The sequence below is a fragment of the Cavia porcellus genome, unplaced genomic scaffold, assembly GCF_034190915.1.
Source record: "Cavia porcellus strain 051 isolate PalLab524CR breed Dunkin Hartley unplaced genomic scaffold, mCavPor4.1 scaffold_4, whole genome shotgun sequence".
NCBI lineage: Eukaryota > Metazoa > Chordata > Mammalia > Rodentia > Caviidae > Cavia > Cavia porcellus.
In genome coordinates, this window is record NW_026947487.1 from 84,749,127 (window position 1) to 84,768,429 (window position 19,303).

General features: G+C 52.0%; 3 protein-coding genes across 6 annotated transcripts in view; 1 reads left to right on the forward strand and 2 right to left on the reverse strand.

The window, feature by feature from the left end:
- Window positions 1-19,274, reverse strand: part of Cngb1 (cyclic nucleotide gated channel subunit beta 1) — a 95,358-nt gene extending 76,084 nt beyond the window's left edge. For both annotated transcript variants that reach the window (XM_063247403.1, XM_063247401.1), the window contains exon 1: window positions 19,076-19,274. The gene's annotated coding sequence lies outside the window, so the exon portion shown is untranslated. The remainder of the gene's footprint in view (window positions 1-19,075) is intronic.
- Window positions 2,909-8,560, forward strand: Spmip8 (sperm microtubule inner protein 8). Of its 3 annotated transcripts, none has more exons than XM_063246665.1 (8): window positions 2,909-3,065; window positions 3,816-4,040; window positions 5,543-5,604; window positions 5,856-6,030; window positions 6,413-6,474; window positions 6,646-6,710; window positions 7,028-7,060; window positions 8,403-8,552. In XM_063246665.1, exons 2-8 carry the CDS (start codon window positions 3,818-3,820, stop codon window positions 8,431-8,433), a joined length of 651 nt encoding a protein of 216 aa, XP_063102735.1. In that variant the 5' UTR covers window positions 2,909-3,065; window positions 3,816-3,817; the 3' UTR covers window positions 8,434-8,552. The 3 variants fall into 3 exon arrangements, with proteins under 3 accessions (XP_063102735.1, XP_063102736.1, NP_001166559.1); XM_063246666.1 differs by having other exon boundaries at window positions 2,914-3,065; window positions 3,660-4,040; NM_001173088.1 differs by having other exon boundaries at window positions 2,954-3,078; window positions 8,403-8,560.
- On the reverse strand, window positions 15,234-16,982 carry Znf319 (zinc finger protein 319). Its single transcript, XM_063246673.1, has one exon. The coding sequence runs from the start codon at window positions 16,980-16,982 to the stop codon at window positions 15,234-15,236; it is 1,749 nt and encodes a 582-aa protein (XP_063102743.1).
- Window positions 19,275-19,303: the final 29 nt, after the last annotated feature.

Consider the following 19,303-nt stretch of genomic DNA (forward strand, 5'->3'; position numbering starts at 1 on the left):
TGTGCAAAGGATTAACAAGTACAGCAGGGGGGAGGGTACAGAAGAGGCCATTAATGCTTGGGATACCAGCAACAACTCCCAAGCAAGCATCCAGCAAAGACCTTTGCCCAAGGTCTGGTTGCTAGGGAAGCTGTCCAGGCATCAAGGTCTAGCTCCCCATATGCCTTGGCCAAGCCACTGAGTGGCTGGTGCAAGAACAAGAGTTTGGGGTCCCATGTTGTTCTGGGAGACTTCAAATTGCTAGGGTCTTACTGTCAACTCAGCAGGGCCCAGGGTGAACCCCATCTTTCTAGCCCTATGTCAGGTTCTTTTCAGGTCCTCAGCAGGCTCTTTCTAGCTGGCAGTCTTTAATAACTCAACTTTTTCCAGAATTGCCATGGTCCCATTCTTCATATTCTGTCTCTAAAGAAACAGAATATAAAGCCTCACAACCAGGTAGGCCAACAGTACAATCATAGTCCAATCCTCAGGTCCAAGAGCCTCAGAAGGACAACTGGTATAACTTGCAGAATCCAAGGACCAAAAAACTTGGAGTCTGATGTGTGAGGGCTGCAACCCCACTCAGAGAGGAAGAGTCAAAGACAGTTTTCCTCTCCTCTACTTTATGTTCTGTCCAGGTCCCCATCAGACTGGATGATACCACCTATATTCAAGGCAGGTCTATCCATTTAGTTTGCTGAACCACCCACCAATCTTCTCGGAAACACCCTCATGGACACAGCTAGAAGTGTGCTTTACCAGTTCTCTGGGCATACCTAGTGCAGTCAAGTTGATGTCCCAAATTAACTATCACGGGCTCCAAACACTGGCAGATAACAGACTGCATTGAATTTGTGGGGAACTCTGGGGAATCAGAGACCTAGGGGGAGAGGTGCATGGGGCAGGGACCTTGGCAAGAGGGACCATAGAGGGGGCTAGGGTCAAGGGATGTTTAGCAAAGGGGCAGGGCCTGACCATCTGCAGCATTTTTGGATTTTTTCCTTGTCACCTGACAGCAGACAGCATTGGCACATGGAACAGAAGACTCAGGACCTGCCCTCACAGAGTGTGCATGCCAACAGGGGAGGTAGATAAGGAGATCAATGACAGGAAAATAGTTCAAAGTATCCCGAGTCAAGAAAAAAAAGAGATATGTGTGTGATGTGAGAGGCAGTGGGGAGGTGAGCCTCTAGAAGTATATTTGAGCTATGAGGTATGAAAAACAAGAAGACTGGGCTGGGGAACGACCTGGGTGGAGCCTTGAGAACAGAAAGGCAGCTGCAGGCCTGGAGTTTAGTGAATATAGAGCAGAATAGTGAAAGGGAAGGTTAAGAAGAGGGTGGGGTCAGATCAACCCCATAAAGGTTTAGTGGATGGACCATGGAAGCCAGCAGTCTTAGCTCCATTCTGGAGGCTATACCAAAACACCTTGGTGGGGGTAATTTACACACAGCAGAAATGTATTGCTCACAGTTCTAGGGGCTGAAGAGAAAGGTAGATTTGTTGTCTGGTAAGAATTTGTTTGTCATGGATGGTGCCGTCTGTGCATCCAGTAGGGGTGAACAAACTCCTTTGAGCCTCTTTTATAAGGACGCTAATCCCACTCATAGGGCTAGAGAGCCTATGACCTAATTACTGCCCGAAGGCCCACCTAGTAATACCATTGCATCAGAGATTAGGTTTGCACATGTGAATTCTGGGGGGGGGGGGGGGCACGCACATTCAGACCACAACATGTGCGATAGTTTTGAACAAGATTTGCAAAGAACATATGTAGTTGTTTTATAGTGGCAGGTGTGAGACCAGAAGCTGATTTAGGAGGGACAAAAAATTTGTGACTAGGATATCCCTAGGCTCGCCCTTGAGAGCAGGGCTTTGAGACTCCTGATACACAACCCCACAAGGCCAGTGGTGTAGGAGAACATTCTTTCTGCCAACAAGGCCAAAGCCAATGGCAAAGCTCAAAGTGGCTGCCATTCCTTCTCTGTTAGGATCCCAGGCTTCAGGGGCCACAGTTACTCCTCACAGTCATTCTGTCCAAACCTCTGCAAGAATAGAAGTCAGGACTCTGGCTCTTTTCTGAGCCTGCAAGTGGTGGCCTATGGCATCAGTAATAGTCACCCTTGCCTCTGGCCTGACAGGGAACAAGGACAGAATTTGGCTAGGCTGATTGCAGTAAAACTGGGAGGAGAGAAGGGGAAGGCAAAGGGAGGTGTTGGGAATGTTGTTTGGGTAACAGGATGCAGGTTGCACATTTACCAAAACATGGGATGTGGTGAAGGCCAAGAGGTGGTGGAGGTGGTCAGAGGAGATCACCACCTGATCTGAGACTTGAGATGTGTACCCCTCTGCTCCATGGGGGAAACTTGGAGAGAGCTAGAACCCCGAGGGAGTAGGAGGAAGAAGGCAATGGTAGATGGGCCTGGGTGCAGGGTACTGAGTGCAGGCAACCTTTCCTCAGAGCGAGGAAGTCTGGGGGCAGCAGGCAGTGGAGTATCACCTGCTAATCCCTGGCCTGCTGAGGCCACAACTCTCCCTGATCCTACACTGAGCCCGGGTACTGGGCACAGCTAATCTCTACCCCTAGAGCCCCAAGGGCTGGCAGACACTGCAGGGTTCTTTACCTTGAGGTTTCAGGGAGGGACAAGCCTACTCAGCTTCTATGTGCCCCAATGCAAGGCCTAGGGTCTTTGTCTGTCATAGACAGGAGCCTGGAGACCCCAAGAGAGACACTAATTAGCTTAGGATCACAGAGCCTGGGTTAGGCTCAGCAGCCATCCCTGGCCTGCCCCAGCCTGGTCACTTCAGGGAGCCCAGCTCCCTCTCTGACATTTCCCAAGATGCCTGACTCTCTGCCCAGGAGGAAGGGAGCACCCAGGGCAGAGTGGCCCTGGCAACAATCCCTTCTTAGAGCCTGCAGTCCCCAGGTTGCCTAGGAACAGTGTCCTCACAATCAGGCTGCAGTGGGCATTGTTTCTGTTGTCCATAGGGCCCGGCCCACCTCCTTCCTCTTCTGCCCACTGAGCAGTCACAAGAGCAGAAAGCTTTTGCAAGTCTGTGCACTCAGCCTGTGCCCTGCAGATGAGGTAGCCGCTGTCGGTGGGTCAGAAGCAGTAAGCCCTCTGTTCCTTTCAGAGCTCCATGTCCTGCCCCTCCCCATACAAGCTCCTTCCGGAGGCAGTTTCCCATTGCCACCACACCCTCTCTGTTCTCTGTGGTCCCAGATCTTCTTTCCTCCTGTACATCGGGCTTCTACCCCATCTCTCATCTCTAACTCAGGGATGGAAAGAAAGCCAACTGAGTCAATGAATTCTTACTAAAGTATAAATGACAGAGAGGGGCTCCTGAGAACGTCTTCCTTTTAAATGAAGGCAATACTTTTCTAGTTTAACTCTGTTATATCTCTCATCTTCTTTAAAACATTTCTAAGTCATCTCTGTAGAATTTTGGGTACATATCATATCCTTAGCTAAGCCGAATCTAGAACTGATCACCTAGAGCCATTCTGAGTTACACTTTGAATCCACTCACTACCGATTTTTCCTATTCAAATTATTTAATTGTCACCTCCTTTAGACCATTCCCTGAGCAGATCCCAGCATAGCAGACAGACCCTCCCCCTGTCACTTTGCGTAGCCTGTGTGTACCTAGGTGGTGTGCGTGTTTGTGTCTTTTTTCAGGACACCTGGCACTCCTGAGAAGTGAGCATACAGCATGTACTCAATAAATACTCAACAGGGAGATAAATGAGCACCAGAGAAAGTTGCATTCCTCCAAGCAAATATATCCGACAGGCTTAGCTCAGAGTGAGCCCCTCTGTGCCTACTGCCCCCTAGGTATGGCTCAAATCATTGACCTGGTGCCCTGGGATGATGGCTCCACCCACGTGTACGCGTCCCCAGCCATCTTGCTCCCGATGGAGAGACAGCGCAACCAGCTGGCTGGTGTGAAGCAGCAGCTTTACCACCCAGCCCTGCCCACCCTGCGCCGCATGGACATGGACACCACCAAGGCCTGCCTCACAGACGAGCACTGCCAGTCCACCACCTACTGCCGCAAAGGTGGGGCTGCCTCATCTGTCACCAGCACTGGGGCCCTGTGGGCCTTCAGAGGGATGGATAGGGAAGAAAAGAGAGCTTGGAGGAAGAAACCATGAACAAATGAAGGGGTGACGGGATGATCCACCTCTGCTAGTCTCTACTCAGAAACCCCCAGCAAACTCTGATCCTCTACGTCCTTATCAGTGAAATGGGGGCAATGACAGGGCCTGCCCCCCAAGGCTGTTTTGAGACTAAAATAAGATGACAGGAAAAGAACCCAGAGCCATGCCTGGCACATATTTCTCCATCAAATGGGATTGCACTTGCTGTGGGAGGAATAATAATTACAACAACTCGTGCCCACCCACCCCTGCATCTGGAATAGGGAGAGAGAAGGAGCCCTCTGCACACCTCCCATTAATAGTTGGGACAGGTACGGTGGGGTAGAGGAATAACTCAGCATGGTTAGAGATGGTATTTAGGAGATAAAGTCAACAGGATTTGTTTCCAGGTTAGAGAGGAGGGGCAGTGGGGCAGGGTTCACGGTGATACCTAGGTCCCTGCTTGGATGGCAGGCAGATGAAGATGTCAAAAAACACCAGAGATCTTCACAGAGACCCCTGTATTCAGGGCAAGACACACATATGCGGGGTTGGGGATTCAGCTCCGCGGCATAAGCACCTACCTTGCAAGCAGGCCGTCGTGAGTTCAATCCCCGGTACCGGGAAACACACACACACACACACACACACACACACACACACACACACGTGCACACACATACATATGCACACACGCATCCACACAAGCATATATCCATGCGCGCACATAACAGAGGCATGCGCATGAGCACACAACAGAGGAGGTGGGGAATGAGTTGAGAGGAGGAGCTCTGGTAAATGGGCAGCCACACCTGCGCCTGCTAGACTCAGGCTCAGGCTGACTGCTCTCTGTGCCATGGGTCCCATTTCCTGCTCCCAAGGGAAGCCAGGAGTCTTGATTTTTAGGGAAAGCTCTGAATTTGTATTAAGCAATTGTAAGCATTTCCCCCCTTTTATCCTGATTTGTAGGAGATTTAAAATTAGGAATATTGCTTTTAATCTGTAAAATTAGTAGAAAAAAATTTTCCATTTGTCTTTTGACTTATGTTTTCACTGTGCAGAACTTTATTTCTTTGTAGTTTTATTTATTTATTTATTCATTTATTTATTGTACAGGCAATTGAACCTAGGGCCATTTTTGTTTATTTTTATTTTAAAGGGAATAAAACAGAACAGTAAAATAAAACAAAACAAAACAGTGACAGGACAGTAGGAAACCCACTATCATCTCTATCATCTCTGCCTGTGCATCATCTGGTTACTTACAGGGTGAGGGGGATAGGGGAGTGCAGGCGGCTTCCTTGTTGCTTCTCCTGGCCAGCAGGGTCTCTGCCTGCGCAGGGTGGTAGTGGGGTCTCTCCTGTGGGTTATGACTGCTGATGGAAGGATACCTCTTTTTCTTCCTTTGTCTTTTTTCAACAGATGAGTTTGACAATGCCCACTTCACCCTCTTGGGAGTCCCCAACAAACCCCTGCAGTGCTTGGTGAGTGTCCTTTTTTGCCCTTGGTCTTGGGTTTGCTCAAGGGTACCAGTTCATATCCAACCCCAGAGACCTACTCCCTGCATCTGTCCTCAGCTGCCTAGGGACAACCCCCTACCCCCAATCCAGGTCACCCATTTTCCAACATTCCCACCGTCAGGTGAACCAAATGTCTGCTCAGGGCTATGGTGTGGACTTGGAAGGCTTGGCTGCTACATCTGCCACTGTGGTCCTGATCTTCATCTCCCTGACAGGACATCACAGCGACCGGCCAGAAGCTCCACCGCAGGTACCGCGAGGGCAAGCTGGCACCCATCGTGCCAGGCATTAACCGGATCGATTGGCCCTGCTTCACGCGCGCCATCGAGGACTGGTCCCGCTTCGTGTCCACGGCCGGGGAGTTCAAGCTGCCTTGTCCGGACAAGAGGGGTCCGTCTATCTGCTGCAGAGAATGCCCTGGGTCGAGGGAACTAAGGCAGAGGCCAGGAAGGACCGGGAGAGCTTGGGGGGGGGGGGGCTACAGGAGGGGACACTGAGATGGGCTGAGGGGCCTGAGGCAGCCTTCAGGTCCAGGTCCAGGCCAGAGGAGCCACCCTGAGTCAGCAGAGGAGCTGGGGCCAAGAAAGGAGCTGGGGCTTTCAGAGGGCACAACAGAGGCTAGGTTTGTTCTCGTGGTGGACCTCTCTGGTTTGCGTGGAGGGAGCACCTTAGGAGTCTGCAGACAGGGCTTAGGCGTGATTTCTGCGTGGGGGCAGGGCTTACATTTGGAGGGATGGGGCTTAAGGGCACCCAAAGTAGATTCTCTCCCCAGTCCAGAGTTTCAGCGGCTACGCAGTGCGGTACTTGAAGCCAGATGTGACCCAGAACTGGCGGGTAGGAAAAGATGCGTGCTGACCAGTACCCGGGAGTCCTGGAGGAAGGTGGGAGGGGGGTCCTCCCATGTCCCAGGCTCAAAAGCTCCAGTAGGGGGCGCTGTGGAGCACGCATGGGATTCGTGATCCACTAGTTTGGCGCCTCTCATCTCATCCCTGTGGCCTGCCCCAGTACTGTCTCAACCAGAACCCCAGCCTAGACCGCTACGGACAGAAGCCCCTGCCTTTCGACACTCTGTAAGTGGTGCCGCGCTCCCGGGACCCCACACTCGGAGGACCGTGGGTGGGGTCTGGGCCACTTTCCTAGCACATACCTAATGGTCCTTGAAAATGTGAAGCCTGGAAAATATTGACTGGCTCCGGTACAGCCCAAGAGAAGTGCAACTTCAAAATGAACAAAGGTTTAACTCCTACCAAATGGAGCACACTGTCACTCAGTTCCTGACAATTTCTCCCTTTCGGAATGGGACAGCGGGGTAATCCTCCTGTGGGACGGCGGGGAGCCGGTCCCTCCTCTTCTTGGTCTCACCCCATTCTTGCACGTTCCTCTGCAGGAACACTTTCCGGCGCTTTGGCTCCCACTACAGGTAGGGGGAGACTCCGCCCTGTCCCACCCCGCCCCGCCCCCGCCAACAAGCCACGCCCCACCAGATTCAACTCGGGCTCAGACTCAGCCTGATCTTGAGCCTGGGCAGAGAAGTAGGGGTGCAGTCCTGAGTGATATGAGGTGGCAGGGGACCAGTGGCTTTGAACCTGGCAAAAGCACAGCTCATGGGAGAGGGTGCCTACCCTATCAGGCCAAGTCCAAACGTGACTTGCAGGAGGGGGTCATTATCTGGGAGGACTGTAAATGACATGTTATAAATATGAAGAAAATATCATCGGGCATGGTGGCACACTAATTCCAACACTCTGGGAGGCTGAGGCAGGGGACTGAAAGTTGGAATCCAGCCTTAAACAATTTAGTAACTTAGGGAAGCCCCTTCTCAAAAAATAAAAAGGGCGTGAGAATATAGCTCAGTGTGGAAGCCCTGGGTTCAGTCCTCAGGGAGAGAAACACAGAGACAGAAAAACCAGAGAGACAATAATCTGCCTCCTGGGATGTGGACAGATCCTAAGACAGGGGACAGGTCCTTCTGGTCAGGAGACAAGGCTCAGAAGTGGGAAAGAAAAGGGAGTGTGGCAAGATTCCAAGTATCTTTGTCATTTGGCAGCTCCTCACTTCCGCAGCCTGCTTCGTACACTTCAGCAGTACCAGAGTCCTTGATACCACCCAAGCCCACCAGCACAGCCAAACACTCTCCAGACTGTGCTTGTCCTGTTTCTGCTCCTATGTGGTCCTTTCTCCTCTGTCTTACTCTTCAAAGCCCAGCCCAGACATCCCATCTTCCTTACAATCTCCCCGGACTCTCTGCCACCCAGATCACTCTTTCTGTTTGGCCACCACCTGTGGGTTACGGCATCTGGAGTATTACCCTCTCACTATTGATGGACAGACGCCTTTCTTTTCCCTGTGCGTTCACACGGGGATGCATTCTAGCTTTTACTACCATGGGATGTGTAACAGAATATGTTCACTAGTGACTGAAAAATGGGTGAAATGATCCAAAGTAGGGGGTCAGTAGGAAATAAACATGAGGCAAACTGGAGGTGCAGGGGGCATTTGAAAGCCAAGGAGAATAGTGGAAAATAGAAAGGAAATAGGGAGCCATCCACACAAAGGCTAGATATAATCTATTTTCAAAGCCTGCAGGAAGGAAGGTGAGTTTGAGGGAAAGGCCTGGAGCAGTGACAGCAAACCTCTCAATGATAATAAACAGCCTGCTATGCCACGTGTGCCTTAGGTTCACCACCACTGGCCTAGAGAAAGCCTAATTTTTCTACAGGACAGTCTGGGGGCCTCTACCTAAACTCTATTTCTCTTCACAGCCGTATCAATTACCTGATCCCTTGGCATTAATCTGTGAAAAGGCCAATCAACACTCAAGAGTCCAGGATCATGCCCTTCAGTTCCCCAGAAGGACAGAGGGAATACAGTGGAACCACCTGCTTCCTGACTAGAAATAAACTTAATGCTCCTTTAGGGAGGTCATGTGTATGACAGAGAGAAAGACAGACAGACAGAGACAGAGAAAGACTGAGAGAGACAGAATAAAACAGACAGAGCAAGACAGACAGACAGTGAGACAGAGACAAAGACAGAAATAGAGACAGAAAACAGACAGAGACAGAGAGTGGATGGGAGGTCAGGGCCACAGGATGATGGTGTTTTACCTTACCTGTCCTCTGCCAACCCCTGGAGACTCTGTGGCTGGGAAAGGGTGTGGTGGCCTTAGCAGAGGGTTAGAATCAAAGCCTCAATCCCAGCCAGCCTTGATGTCAAGAGCACATCTGGGAGTGGGATTTCCTGTGCTTGCAGCCCCCACCAAACTCCTTCCCTCCACCTCAGATTCTCAAGGAAGGGTTGGAAAGGGGTTGTTGGGGTCTCTTGCTGAAGTCCTGCCATACCAGTGTGCTCTGGGGGCTTCCTGGAGGCAGGCTCTGGAGTGGGTTGCTGGCTGAGTCTATGGCCTCTTATCCCTGTGAAGCAGCAGAACGTGGGTTTATACCTGAATGAAGAAGTCCATCCCTGAATGTGGCCCAGAAAACATTCGAGCCCTGTCCCTGGACACTGAGGTGACACAGATGAGATGCCATCCCTGCCTCTCAGGTGCTTTCCAGTTCAAAGCGAGAGACAGGCAAACCCAGCCGATTTGAACTCAAAACCATGCTCCTCCAGCCCAGGACATCATGGATGTAACCCATACCAGCAATTTCATTACAGGTGCATGCCCACTGATTACATTTTTAATCCTGGTTTCATACATATAGAAAAACCACATGCCTAAGTGACCGGCACAGCCCCCCAATGAGACAGAGGACGCTCTTGTTGGTAACAGGTAACTGCCGCTTTATTGTTGCGGGCTCTGGCTTATATATTTGGCCGTGACCAATCACAGGCTGCTACAAGCTGCTCACGAGGAGGCAGGGCTGGAATGGGACGCGGGCTCTGGTTAATATACCCAGCTGTGGCCAATCAGGGGTTGCCACAGAGTCAGCACGGGGCGAATACGGAGTGAGCACGGGGTGGCTAATTTGGAGAGGGACGTACGCATTGCGGAAGCTGACGTGGTCCTTAGTCCCGGGTGGGGTATGGTATGTCGAGCGCCTGCGCCCAACACCTAAGAATACAGGAAATATCAAGTAGAAAGGCATACACAAAGCTGATTTTGTGTGTACAATACTTTGTGTTCTTAAATGGAAGGCAAAGCAAGGCCCCACAAGTTGGGTAATTTTAAACCCATTTGACAGCTGATGAAATGTAGTTGGGGAGGTTACATGGGTGGCACAACATCATACAGCTGGTGATTGGTTCAGCTAGGAATTGAAACCTGCCCCTGGACCTGTGACCACCATATTCTGCTTTGCTGCTGTGAGAGGCAAGCCAAGAGGTGAAGAAACCAGCACCGGCTTCCTGAAGGCATCTGAGTAGGGCTCAAGTGGAGGACAGGATGTTCCATCGAGAAGCATTCCTAAGCCAAAAGCAGCCTGCCGTGGTGGTGCACACCTGTGAGCTTAGCACTTGGAAGGCTGAGGCAGGAGTGATAAAAGGGAAATATTGTAATTCCCAACCTGCTAGATGTCATATACAGTTCGCATTTCCCAAAGTCAAAGAATGAATTCTAGGAACAATGGAAGTTAACAGTAGGAAATTTTATTGAGGGAGAGACAGCTCCTGAGAGACAGGAGTGGGCCCAAGAGGGTTTCCAAAGGAATTTTTATAGAGCAAAATCACAAGGTGGTACAAAATCACTAAGTAGGTACAACATGGGACAAAACTATGATCAACCAATGAGATTACAAGTATAGCCGCTTAGATAATGTTGATCAAGTGAGGAAGCAGTTCACATAGCAAGTGAACATAGAACAAGGACCTATTCTAGAAGAGATGAGTCAAGAGGTCCTGGTCACCCACCTGGGTGACTGATGTCCAGCTAGACTTTATTGGGCCAAATGTTACCAATTATATTGCTTACCCGGGGGGCAGGCATGTAGGCCTGTTCATTCCATCTTTATCTTGAGGCCTAGCCTTCAATGGATACGTCTAGAGCACAGCTCTAATGTGTTCTCATCCTCTACACTTACTCCCTCCAGGGCCTGTCCCTGTCTGTCTGCCTATATTTCTACCTTATAATAGAATTGCCTATAATAGGAGGATTGCCTTGAGTTTGAGGCTTCCCTGGGCTAACTATTAAGTTCAAGGCTCATCTAAACATAGAAAAACCCTTGTCTGAAAAAAACTCTCCCCTCAAACTTTAAAAACCAAGAGCGGCATGGGCTTGGAGTCCCAGGAGTATAACTTGAGTTTGGGGGTTCAAGACCAGCCTGACCAACACAATAGGACCCTGCTTGAAAGAAAACAAAAAAACAGAGTAGTATGAGAAACCTCTTGAGTTGCTGACAGTGGCCACGGTTACCAGGCCATAGCCTCCAAGAGTACTTTGCTCATCATAAAGAAATATCAGAAATCCTCTGATACAATCTTGGGAACAGCCCAGTCACCATAACCTCGCCCTTAGGCCTTCCAGGGTGACCCCAATCCAATATCCTGTTACCCCACACAAACCTCACTACTAGCCTCCTGGTGTTCTAGTGCCCCAGGCTCCTGTCTGCTCTGAGCCTCTGTTGAGGGTTTCTACCCAAAACCACCCTACTTTGAGGCAGGCTTTTCTCAGGTCCTGCCTTCTCCCCTATTCTGCAAAACCATGAGGACAAGGACAGCAGCTACTCAGGGACTTACACCTTCTGGTCCACAGTGGTCTTGCCTGGTAGCCCCTCTTAACTAACTGAGGCTCACGAATTGCCTGAGGTCCCTCTGAACCAACACACAAACCTACAATACAAGAATGCTACTACAAAGCAACATGCAAAACATACAGGATAACTTGGGGCCTGAGGTTAGCTTAGAGGCAGGTGAGTATCCAAGCTGATTGTGGGATGGGGTAAGAGGAAGAACTTTTGCACATAAAATTTTATACTAAATATCAGCAGTTTTGACATATTTCAATCCTACCATTTGCTTCATGAAAACCTCAAAAACACTTATCTGCGGTTCTTTGTGCCATGTGGCATGGGCTCAGGGCCTGGCAAACAGCAGGTGCTCAGTAAAGCTGTGGATGGACAAAGGCAGGAATGCAGATCCAAGGTGTAGACAGAGACATACCCAGTGAAGACAGAGACCCCACTGCCTCCCACCCCTCTGATCTCATTTAGACCATTCAGCTGGAATGCTTGCAGATTTGAGAAAATCAATAGCGGCCAGGGCTCTTCCTGGAGGCGTGACCTTCAAAGAACAAAGAAACCACTTGCTTTCAGATGGGCTGTGGAGCTTGTCATGGGAGAGTCTGGCTTGGAGGCCTTTGGAGAATTTCTGTGGCTTGTGGTCTAGGCTGAAGACTGCTGCAGAAGAGGGAGGAGAAACCAGACCATGGGGGTCTGTAGATGGAGACATGGTCCTCCATGACAGTGCCCAGGAGGCTTAACCCTTATGTGAGCTGCCTCTGCACTCAAGGAAAGATGAAGTGCTGGAGTTTTGATGCCTTAAGCAGCTAAGAGTGGGCTGGAGGGTTAGCCACCCTCTCTGCCTGCTGGGAATAACTTTCCTGCTCCCTGGGTCAGAACCTGTGCCAAAACCAGTCCTGGCCCCTGTTACCAGCTTGCTGCCCAGCAAAAAGGTTGGGTTGGAGCCAGAGTCCCAGGTATCAGTGGCCAGAACTACAGGTCTGTGTGGTTCAGGGCACACAAGACTGTCCTGGCCCCACTGTCTGTCTGCTACCTGCATGTCCATACCAGATTTATGTGGCTAGCCCTCACAACTCAGGCTACTTCCATCACCATGTACAATTCTGGACAAGTCCTGGACCTCTAGATTCTGCCTGCTAGGTGGATGGGCTGTTTACCAAAGGTCACATGGCTAGAAAGTAAGTCGGGATTTGAGTCTGGCATAAGACATAAAGGCACCTGGCCATCTGTCATTTGAGGCAGAGGCCTGCAGAAAGAACCACGTGGCTTTTCAAGAGCAGGGTCCTTCCAGGGACACACGAAGTAAGAGGAGCATGGGGCCCAGTCACATCTGGGGTTCCTGGCCTTTTACTAAGGCTTCTGTACTTAGTTTTGGGGCTCTCCGCAGTGTACACAGCTCCTTGTGCTTTGAACTTCCCCCACCCTCACCCTACACAGCCACGGCTAGGTCCTCCTGCTGGCTATCCTCCACTGACTCTCAGATGCCCAGACCTGGATACCATTTCTCCCTTTCTCTCCCCTTGGCACCACCCTCACCTTCAGGAAATAAGAAGAGGGCTGGGGAGTGTAGCTCAGCAGTGAAGCACTTGCCTAGCATGGGCAAGGCCCTAGATTCCATCTCTAATGAGATGCAGGGCTGGGTATTAAGAGCCTGAATTGCAATTGGGCCTCTGTGGGCAAGACAAGAATGGGCACAGAGGAAAGGAATATGAAGGCACTGAGGTAGAAAGCAGCTGAACTAGGCATGCAGAGGGGTCACTGTGACAGAATGGGCAGTGTCAAAGCAAGAACAGGCCAGAGTCTGGGCAGGACCGGGCTGGTTGGCCACCGCTCCAGGGAGGGGATGTGCAAGTTTCTTGCTTACCATTACCAGTCCCAGCCCTCTGGCCTTCCCTGAATCACTGGTCTCTCACAGCCCAACTCCCTCCTGAAGGGCTGTGGCAAAGCCCCAAGGTCAAAGGCAGGCAAGTCCACTCCAGAGAGCCCCGTGGGTCCTGCAGTTGATATTGCTGGCACTTTCTGTTTCCTCACCAGGGCCTCATCAATAACTCCATATGAGATCTCTCAACAGCCAAAGAAGACAAGAGTTAACCTATTTTTTCCCAGATGAGCCAACTAAAGCCCAAAGTAGTTGAGCAAACTGCCCAAGGTCACATAACCAGAATGTTCAAAACTTCAAATGCAAAGCCAGCCCACCTGGCTCTGTGTCCTATCATTCCCCTGAACAGAACAAGCAGAGCTTTGGTCTGTGATGGTCAATGTCTTTACTTCTAAAGCATACATTGGACTCACTATATATTAACATCAAAAGTGGCTACCTAGAATGGAGTCATTCTTTTTAAAAATTCAAATTCTTACATTTATATATAAGATCCAAAAATGACATGAAATTAAACTACAATGTTATGAATAGTATAAGAAACTGCTTTTAGAAAGCAAAATGAATGGAAAACAGTAGTCGGGACTGTCAGAGCCTGAGTTCCATTCTTTTGAGGCATTATGACCAAGAGCCAGCACCAAAGGGACAGGCCAGCCCCTCTCTGTGGCACAGAAAGGAACCCAGTCAAATAGATGAGGTGGATGCAGCTGTTCAGATTCCGTATGGTGAGAGGCGAGGCGGTGTCTTCCAGCCCCTCCAGTCCCAGGCGTGTGTACTACTCAAATTCTCTTCGAGACCAGGAACAGGTGAAGCTGGAAGAGGGCAGCAGCAGAACTGGGTTCCAAATGATGATTTTGATAATAAAGCCTCTGTGGGCTCTAAGGAGGACCAGCGATCTTGGTCCACTCTATTCACCTGACAGACTGCCTACTGGATTCCTTAACCCACTTGCTCCTCTTCTTTCCCATGCCCTGGACATCTGTCTAAAGAGACCTGGGTGAGACTCTAGGACTCCCTAAAGGAGAATGCTCTGGGCCTGGAAGTAGCTGGATGTTGTCCAGAGCCTAATATCCCCAGGGTCCAGGCCAGCAGCCAGACTGCTGGAGGGTTGGTATTCCCATGGGCTGGGAGGGCACTATGGGGTCAGAGGGCATTCATCACCTTAGCACCTGGTCTGGGCCTTGAGGCAGAGCTGGGGCTAGCTGACTGGGACTACAGCCCTGAGCCCCAGACACAACTGGTGGAAGGACACCTGTGCCTCTGCTGGGGACATCATGGGCTTGGCCTACTACCTCTGAGCCTTGGAGGCCTCTTAAGTCCCCTCCTTTCACATCTGCAATCCCTGACCTGAGCTCAGAGCCACAATGCAAAGGTGAGAGGATGCGTCCAAAACTGTAGGATAAGCCCTCAGCACAGGCTGCTCATCTTCCCTCCTCCTAGACAGCACTGTCTGGTTGAGGGTGTCACAGGAATATATCTGCTTCTCCACTTCTGGCTAGGCCCAGACTCCTGTCCTGAATATCTAGACTGTCAGAAGTGCAGGCAAACATCACCTTTGATGATGGGCAGGCAGACAGGGCTGTGGCTCCCTGTTGGCCTTCCTCACCCCCAAGACTACACCACAAAACTGGCCTTCCTCCCTAAACAGCAACTTGACAGGAATGCCCTGCACCTAGCCTGCCTCTGAGGTGCAGGCCCTACCATAACCATCCCGCCTGCCCCCATCTAATTTCTAACTAGGCTAGAAGATTTGGGAAGGTTGGAGCCACCTGCCTGCCAGTGGCATTCCAGTTCCCAGAGCTGAGGGAGGTGACTGGCTCAGGAGGGATTCCTGTGATGGGAAGTTTATGGAATCTGTACCTGGCTCTCCTCACTGACAGGCTGGTGCCAGGAGCACTTGGCAGTACACACCTTCCCCCTCCCCAGAACCCTCTGTCCTCACTCCCAGGGACTCAGAACACTGAGCTGGGTGGGGCTCTCAGTATGATGTAGCTGTAAGGAGGCTGTAAGGAGGCAAGGCTAGACTGTGCCCAGTGGCCTCAGGGCAGGCAGGCAGCCACCTGGTAGGCGCCCTCAGCAGCTGCAGCTGCAGCACTGTGCTGGGCACTGTGCTCCTGCAGCAGGGCCACGTCCAGAAAACGCTCTCCACACCACACACACTTGAACTGCTGCTCTCTGGCGTGAACACCCTGGTGCTTATTGAGATGCTCACGCTGCTTGAAGGCCTTGTCACAGTTGGGGCACTTGTAGGGCTTCTCACCCGTGTGTACCCGCCGGTGACGTTGCAAGTCTGAAGCATACTTGAAGCGCTTCTCGCAGTCCGGGCACTTAAGCGGCTTCTCGCGCACAGGGTCACAGCGGTGCTGCACAAACTCCGAGGAAGAGAAGAAGCGGCGATCACATAGTGTACAGCGCAGGGGCTTCTCGGCTGCTGAACAGTGCACCAACTGGTGCTTCTGCAGCGCTGACGCCCGCTTATAAGCCTTGTTGCATACGGGGCATTTGAAAGGCCTCTCAGTGGAGCCCGGCAAGCACTTGTGCCGCAGCAGCTCAACCGACTGGTCAAAGCCCTTCTGGCATACGGGGCATTTGAAAAGAGTCTCAAGGGTGTGTACGTGTTGGTGGTAGAGCAGGTGGCTGGGCTGTCCAAAGCCTTTCTCGCACAGGCCACATTTGAAGGGCTCTTCGGTCTTGTGTGTGCGTCGGTGCCGCATGAGTGCATACTGCTGCTTGAAGCCCATGGGACACAGGTCACACTTGAAGGGCCGCTCAGCGCTGTGGGTGCGCTCATGCTGCCGCAGGTCCGATGGCCGCTTGAAGGCCTTCTGACACTCGCCGCAGCGGAAAGGCCGCTCGCCACTTGGGGTGCATGGGTGCTGGAGCAGTTCTGATGACTCTTTGAAGTGCAGCTCACACACGTTGCAGCGGAAGAGGTGGTGCTCGCCCGAGTGAGCATACATGTGGCGCACCAGGTGAGAACGATGCTTGAAGGTCTTCTCGCACACTGCACACTTGTAGGGGCGCTCCGAGCTGTGTGTGCGCTTGTGGTGTACCAGGTGAGACGACTGACTAAAGCTCTTGTCACACAGCGTGCACTTGTACGGCTTCTCACCAGTGTGGATCCGCTCATGGCGAGAGAGCTCTGACAGGTGCTTGAAGGGCTTCTGGCAGATGGGGCAGCTATAGGGCTTTTCAGGCTGCTCTGCAGGGGCTACAGCTGGAGGTGGGGGTGCTGGGGGAAGTGAGGGGCCTGCCGTGGTAGCCGGCTCAGCAGCCTCTGCTGGCTTGTAGGTCTTCTCACAGATAGAGCACTTCACAAGGCCAGTATGGGCACTGTGGTGCTGTGCCAAAGAGGTGAGCAGAGAGAAGCCCATCTTGCAGACCCCACAGACAAAAGGCTTCTGCTCAGCCTGCACACACTGGTGCTCCAGCAGGTCTGTGGCCTGGTGGAAGATCTTGAGACACTGGGTGCACTGGAATGAGCGGTCGTGACCTGCCAAGCACTGGTGCTCGTGTGGGCTGGACAGGTGTGCCAGGTCATGACCACATACCCCACATTTGGGGCCCTGCTCACTAGCTGCCTGGAGGGGTGCATGTTGTGGGGGCTGCAGGCCTGGGTCTGGCTGCAAGAGGATGCCATAGACAGCACAGCCCAGGGGGTTCTCAGCTGTGCCTGGGGGCAGTGTGTGCTCCGCCAGGGCTGGTGGTGGTTCTGCATGGTGCTGAGGCTGCGGTGGCTGTGGCTGCTGTGGCTGTGTCTGTGGCGGCTGCTGCCAGGTTTCTGACATGCTTGGGAAGATGAAACAAGGCTTGGAGAGTAACGGCTTCAGTTTTCCGCTTATGGTGACCCAACCCAGAGAGAGAAGCTGCCCAATCTCAGGGATGGACAAAGACCTCAGATAAGGCACAGAAGAAGATGGGTCAGATAGCCCCAGTCATTAACCAAGAAGACAGACTATGAGGCTGTGTCTACAGGACAAGGGCCTCTTCAAGGCAAGGTCCCCTCCTATTCCTTCCCAGAGATTGGTTCTGTAGGGAAGAGAAAAGACTGTGAGCTGGAAACAGGAATAAGCAACTCTTCCCTGCATTCTTCCCTATGTTGGCTGTACCTGTCACATGGACACAGACCACTTCAAGGAAGGGAGGTGCTCAGGGCTGGGAGATCTGCTTCTCCACATGCCACCAAAGAAGTCTGCTGGAAGCTCAGCATCTCCAGGCAAAATAGATGGCAGCTGTCTCCACTCCTGCCCACCTCAGTTCCCCATCCTTGGAGTAGGGCATCCACTGAGTCCCCTCTAGCTTCCTGCCAACTCTCCTCAGACAAATGTCTCATAGGTGAGAGTCCCAGTGATCTGTCCATCACACCAAGGTCTCCCTGAGGTCTGCCGACCACTCTTCCACTTGGCACCTTCTCCAAATCCAGGGCACTCAGCACTGCTAAGAGGACCAGCCTGCTGATCCAAAAAGATCATGCATAACCATCTGAGAGCTCAAAGGCCTCTGGAAGTCAATATTAAGACAAGTCTATGGAACCAAAGATGACCTCAAAAACCTTCCTATGAGAGTGGTCCACACCTCCCTGCACCTATCCTCAGACCTCATCCCTATTCCTCAGGCACATTCCTATTCTCTACCTACATCCATTTATGGGATGGACGGCCCTGCAGAGACCTGTACCACTGATAATATGGGGGTTAGATGACAGGTGCACAGAGCCACCCAGCCTTGATGCCCATGCAGAACTTCCTCACTTTAATTATGTTCTAGAGCATCACAGAAAACTAAACCTCAAGGTCTCTGTCAAGGTCTGCAGGAAAATTAAGCAATTACACCAGTCTACTTCCACAAATGTAGGATGTAGCATACTAAGAACAGGCATTTCTCCTCATCTCTTCTCTGGAGACAGTCCTTTCCCTTGTTCCAGGTCTGTAAACTCCTAGATAATCAATGGAAGTAAGGCCCACTCAGCCTAGGCAAATCTCTGACTCACCACTCTGTGGCAGCATAAAGTAATGCCAGCGAGAAGGAACTTTTAGTCACAGGAAACCCACTTCTGGATTCCCAGCTCATCTACTCCTTACACTTAAAAGGGTTTTAAGTTTTCTGCTGAGAAGAGGAAGGATAGAAGATGCCTTTATGACATGCTGGCTTCTAAGAGTTGCACCAAAAAAATATTAAAAGTCAAGCTAAAAGTTGTCTTCCTCAGCATCTTTCAGGAAAAGAGGAAGCTTGAAAGGGGCAACCGTTCTTGCTGGAGGCAGCAAGCAGTTCATAAGAGCAAGTACCACTAGGTGATCTAAGTGTTCTGGGAGCATGAAAGAGAAAGGTGGGTTGCCCTGAGCACTGTCTAGGTGTGGCTGTGCCAATCCAGCTTTGATGATGTTTTTCCTGGCCTGGATGGCTGCTAGATTCAGCCCCCATCCCTCCCCTGGCCCAGCTGCAACCTTACTGCCCAACCTGGCTCCCCTCCAAGAAGGTGCAGCCAGGAACCTCTGGGAACACTTTGCAAAAGAGAGGGATAAAAAACAAGGGGAGGCCCCAGCTGCGCCCCACCCCAGCCTTCCTTCTTTCCTTGGAAAGCAAGTGAAAGCCGATCACCTCCCACCGCCCTGCCAGCTGGCCCAGCTGGGCTGCCTCCTGTCAGACCTCGCGCTGGACGGCCGAATCACTTCGACCCAAGAGTGAATGGATGAGCCAAAATAAAGCCTTAGGGCCGCAGGCCGGGCCCGGGAAGTGGCTGCACTTCGAGGAAGGGCCTGGGCCGCTCGGGAGCTCAGGAGGCCGCGGGGTCGGGTTGGGAGGCAGCCCGGCCGGCTGAGGAGAGGGTGCCGCGGGCGCGGGAGTGGCCCCCAGACACCGCCCCAGGCGCCCCGCCGCTCACCTGCTCCAGGCTGCCCGAAGGGCTAGGCGCGGGACGAGCGGTGACCAACTGCTCTCTGGGCCACCCCTTTATTCCGGCTCCATCAGCGGCGGCGCGGCCTACGCGCGCTGCCAATCCTCGGCCTAACGTAGCGGCGGCCGGCCCGGGGGCGGGAGCGGGCTCGCAGCGGCGGGAACCAAGGAAGCGACGCGCGCGGCCAAAATAGCGGGCCGGGACTGAGGAGCGCCG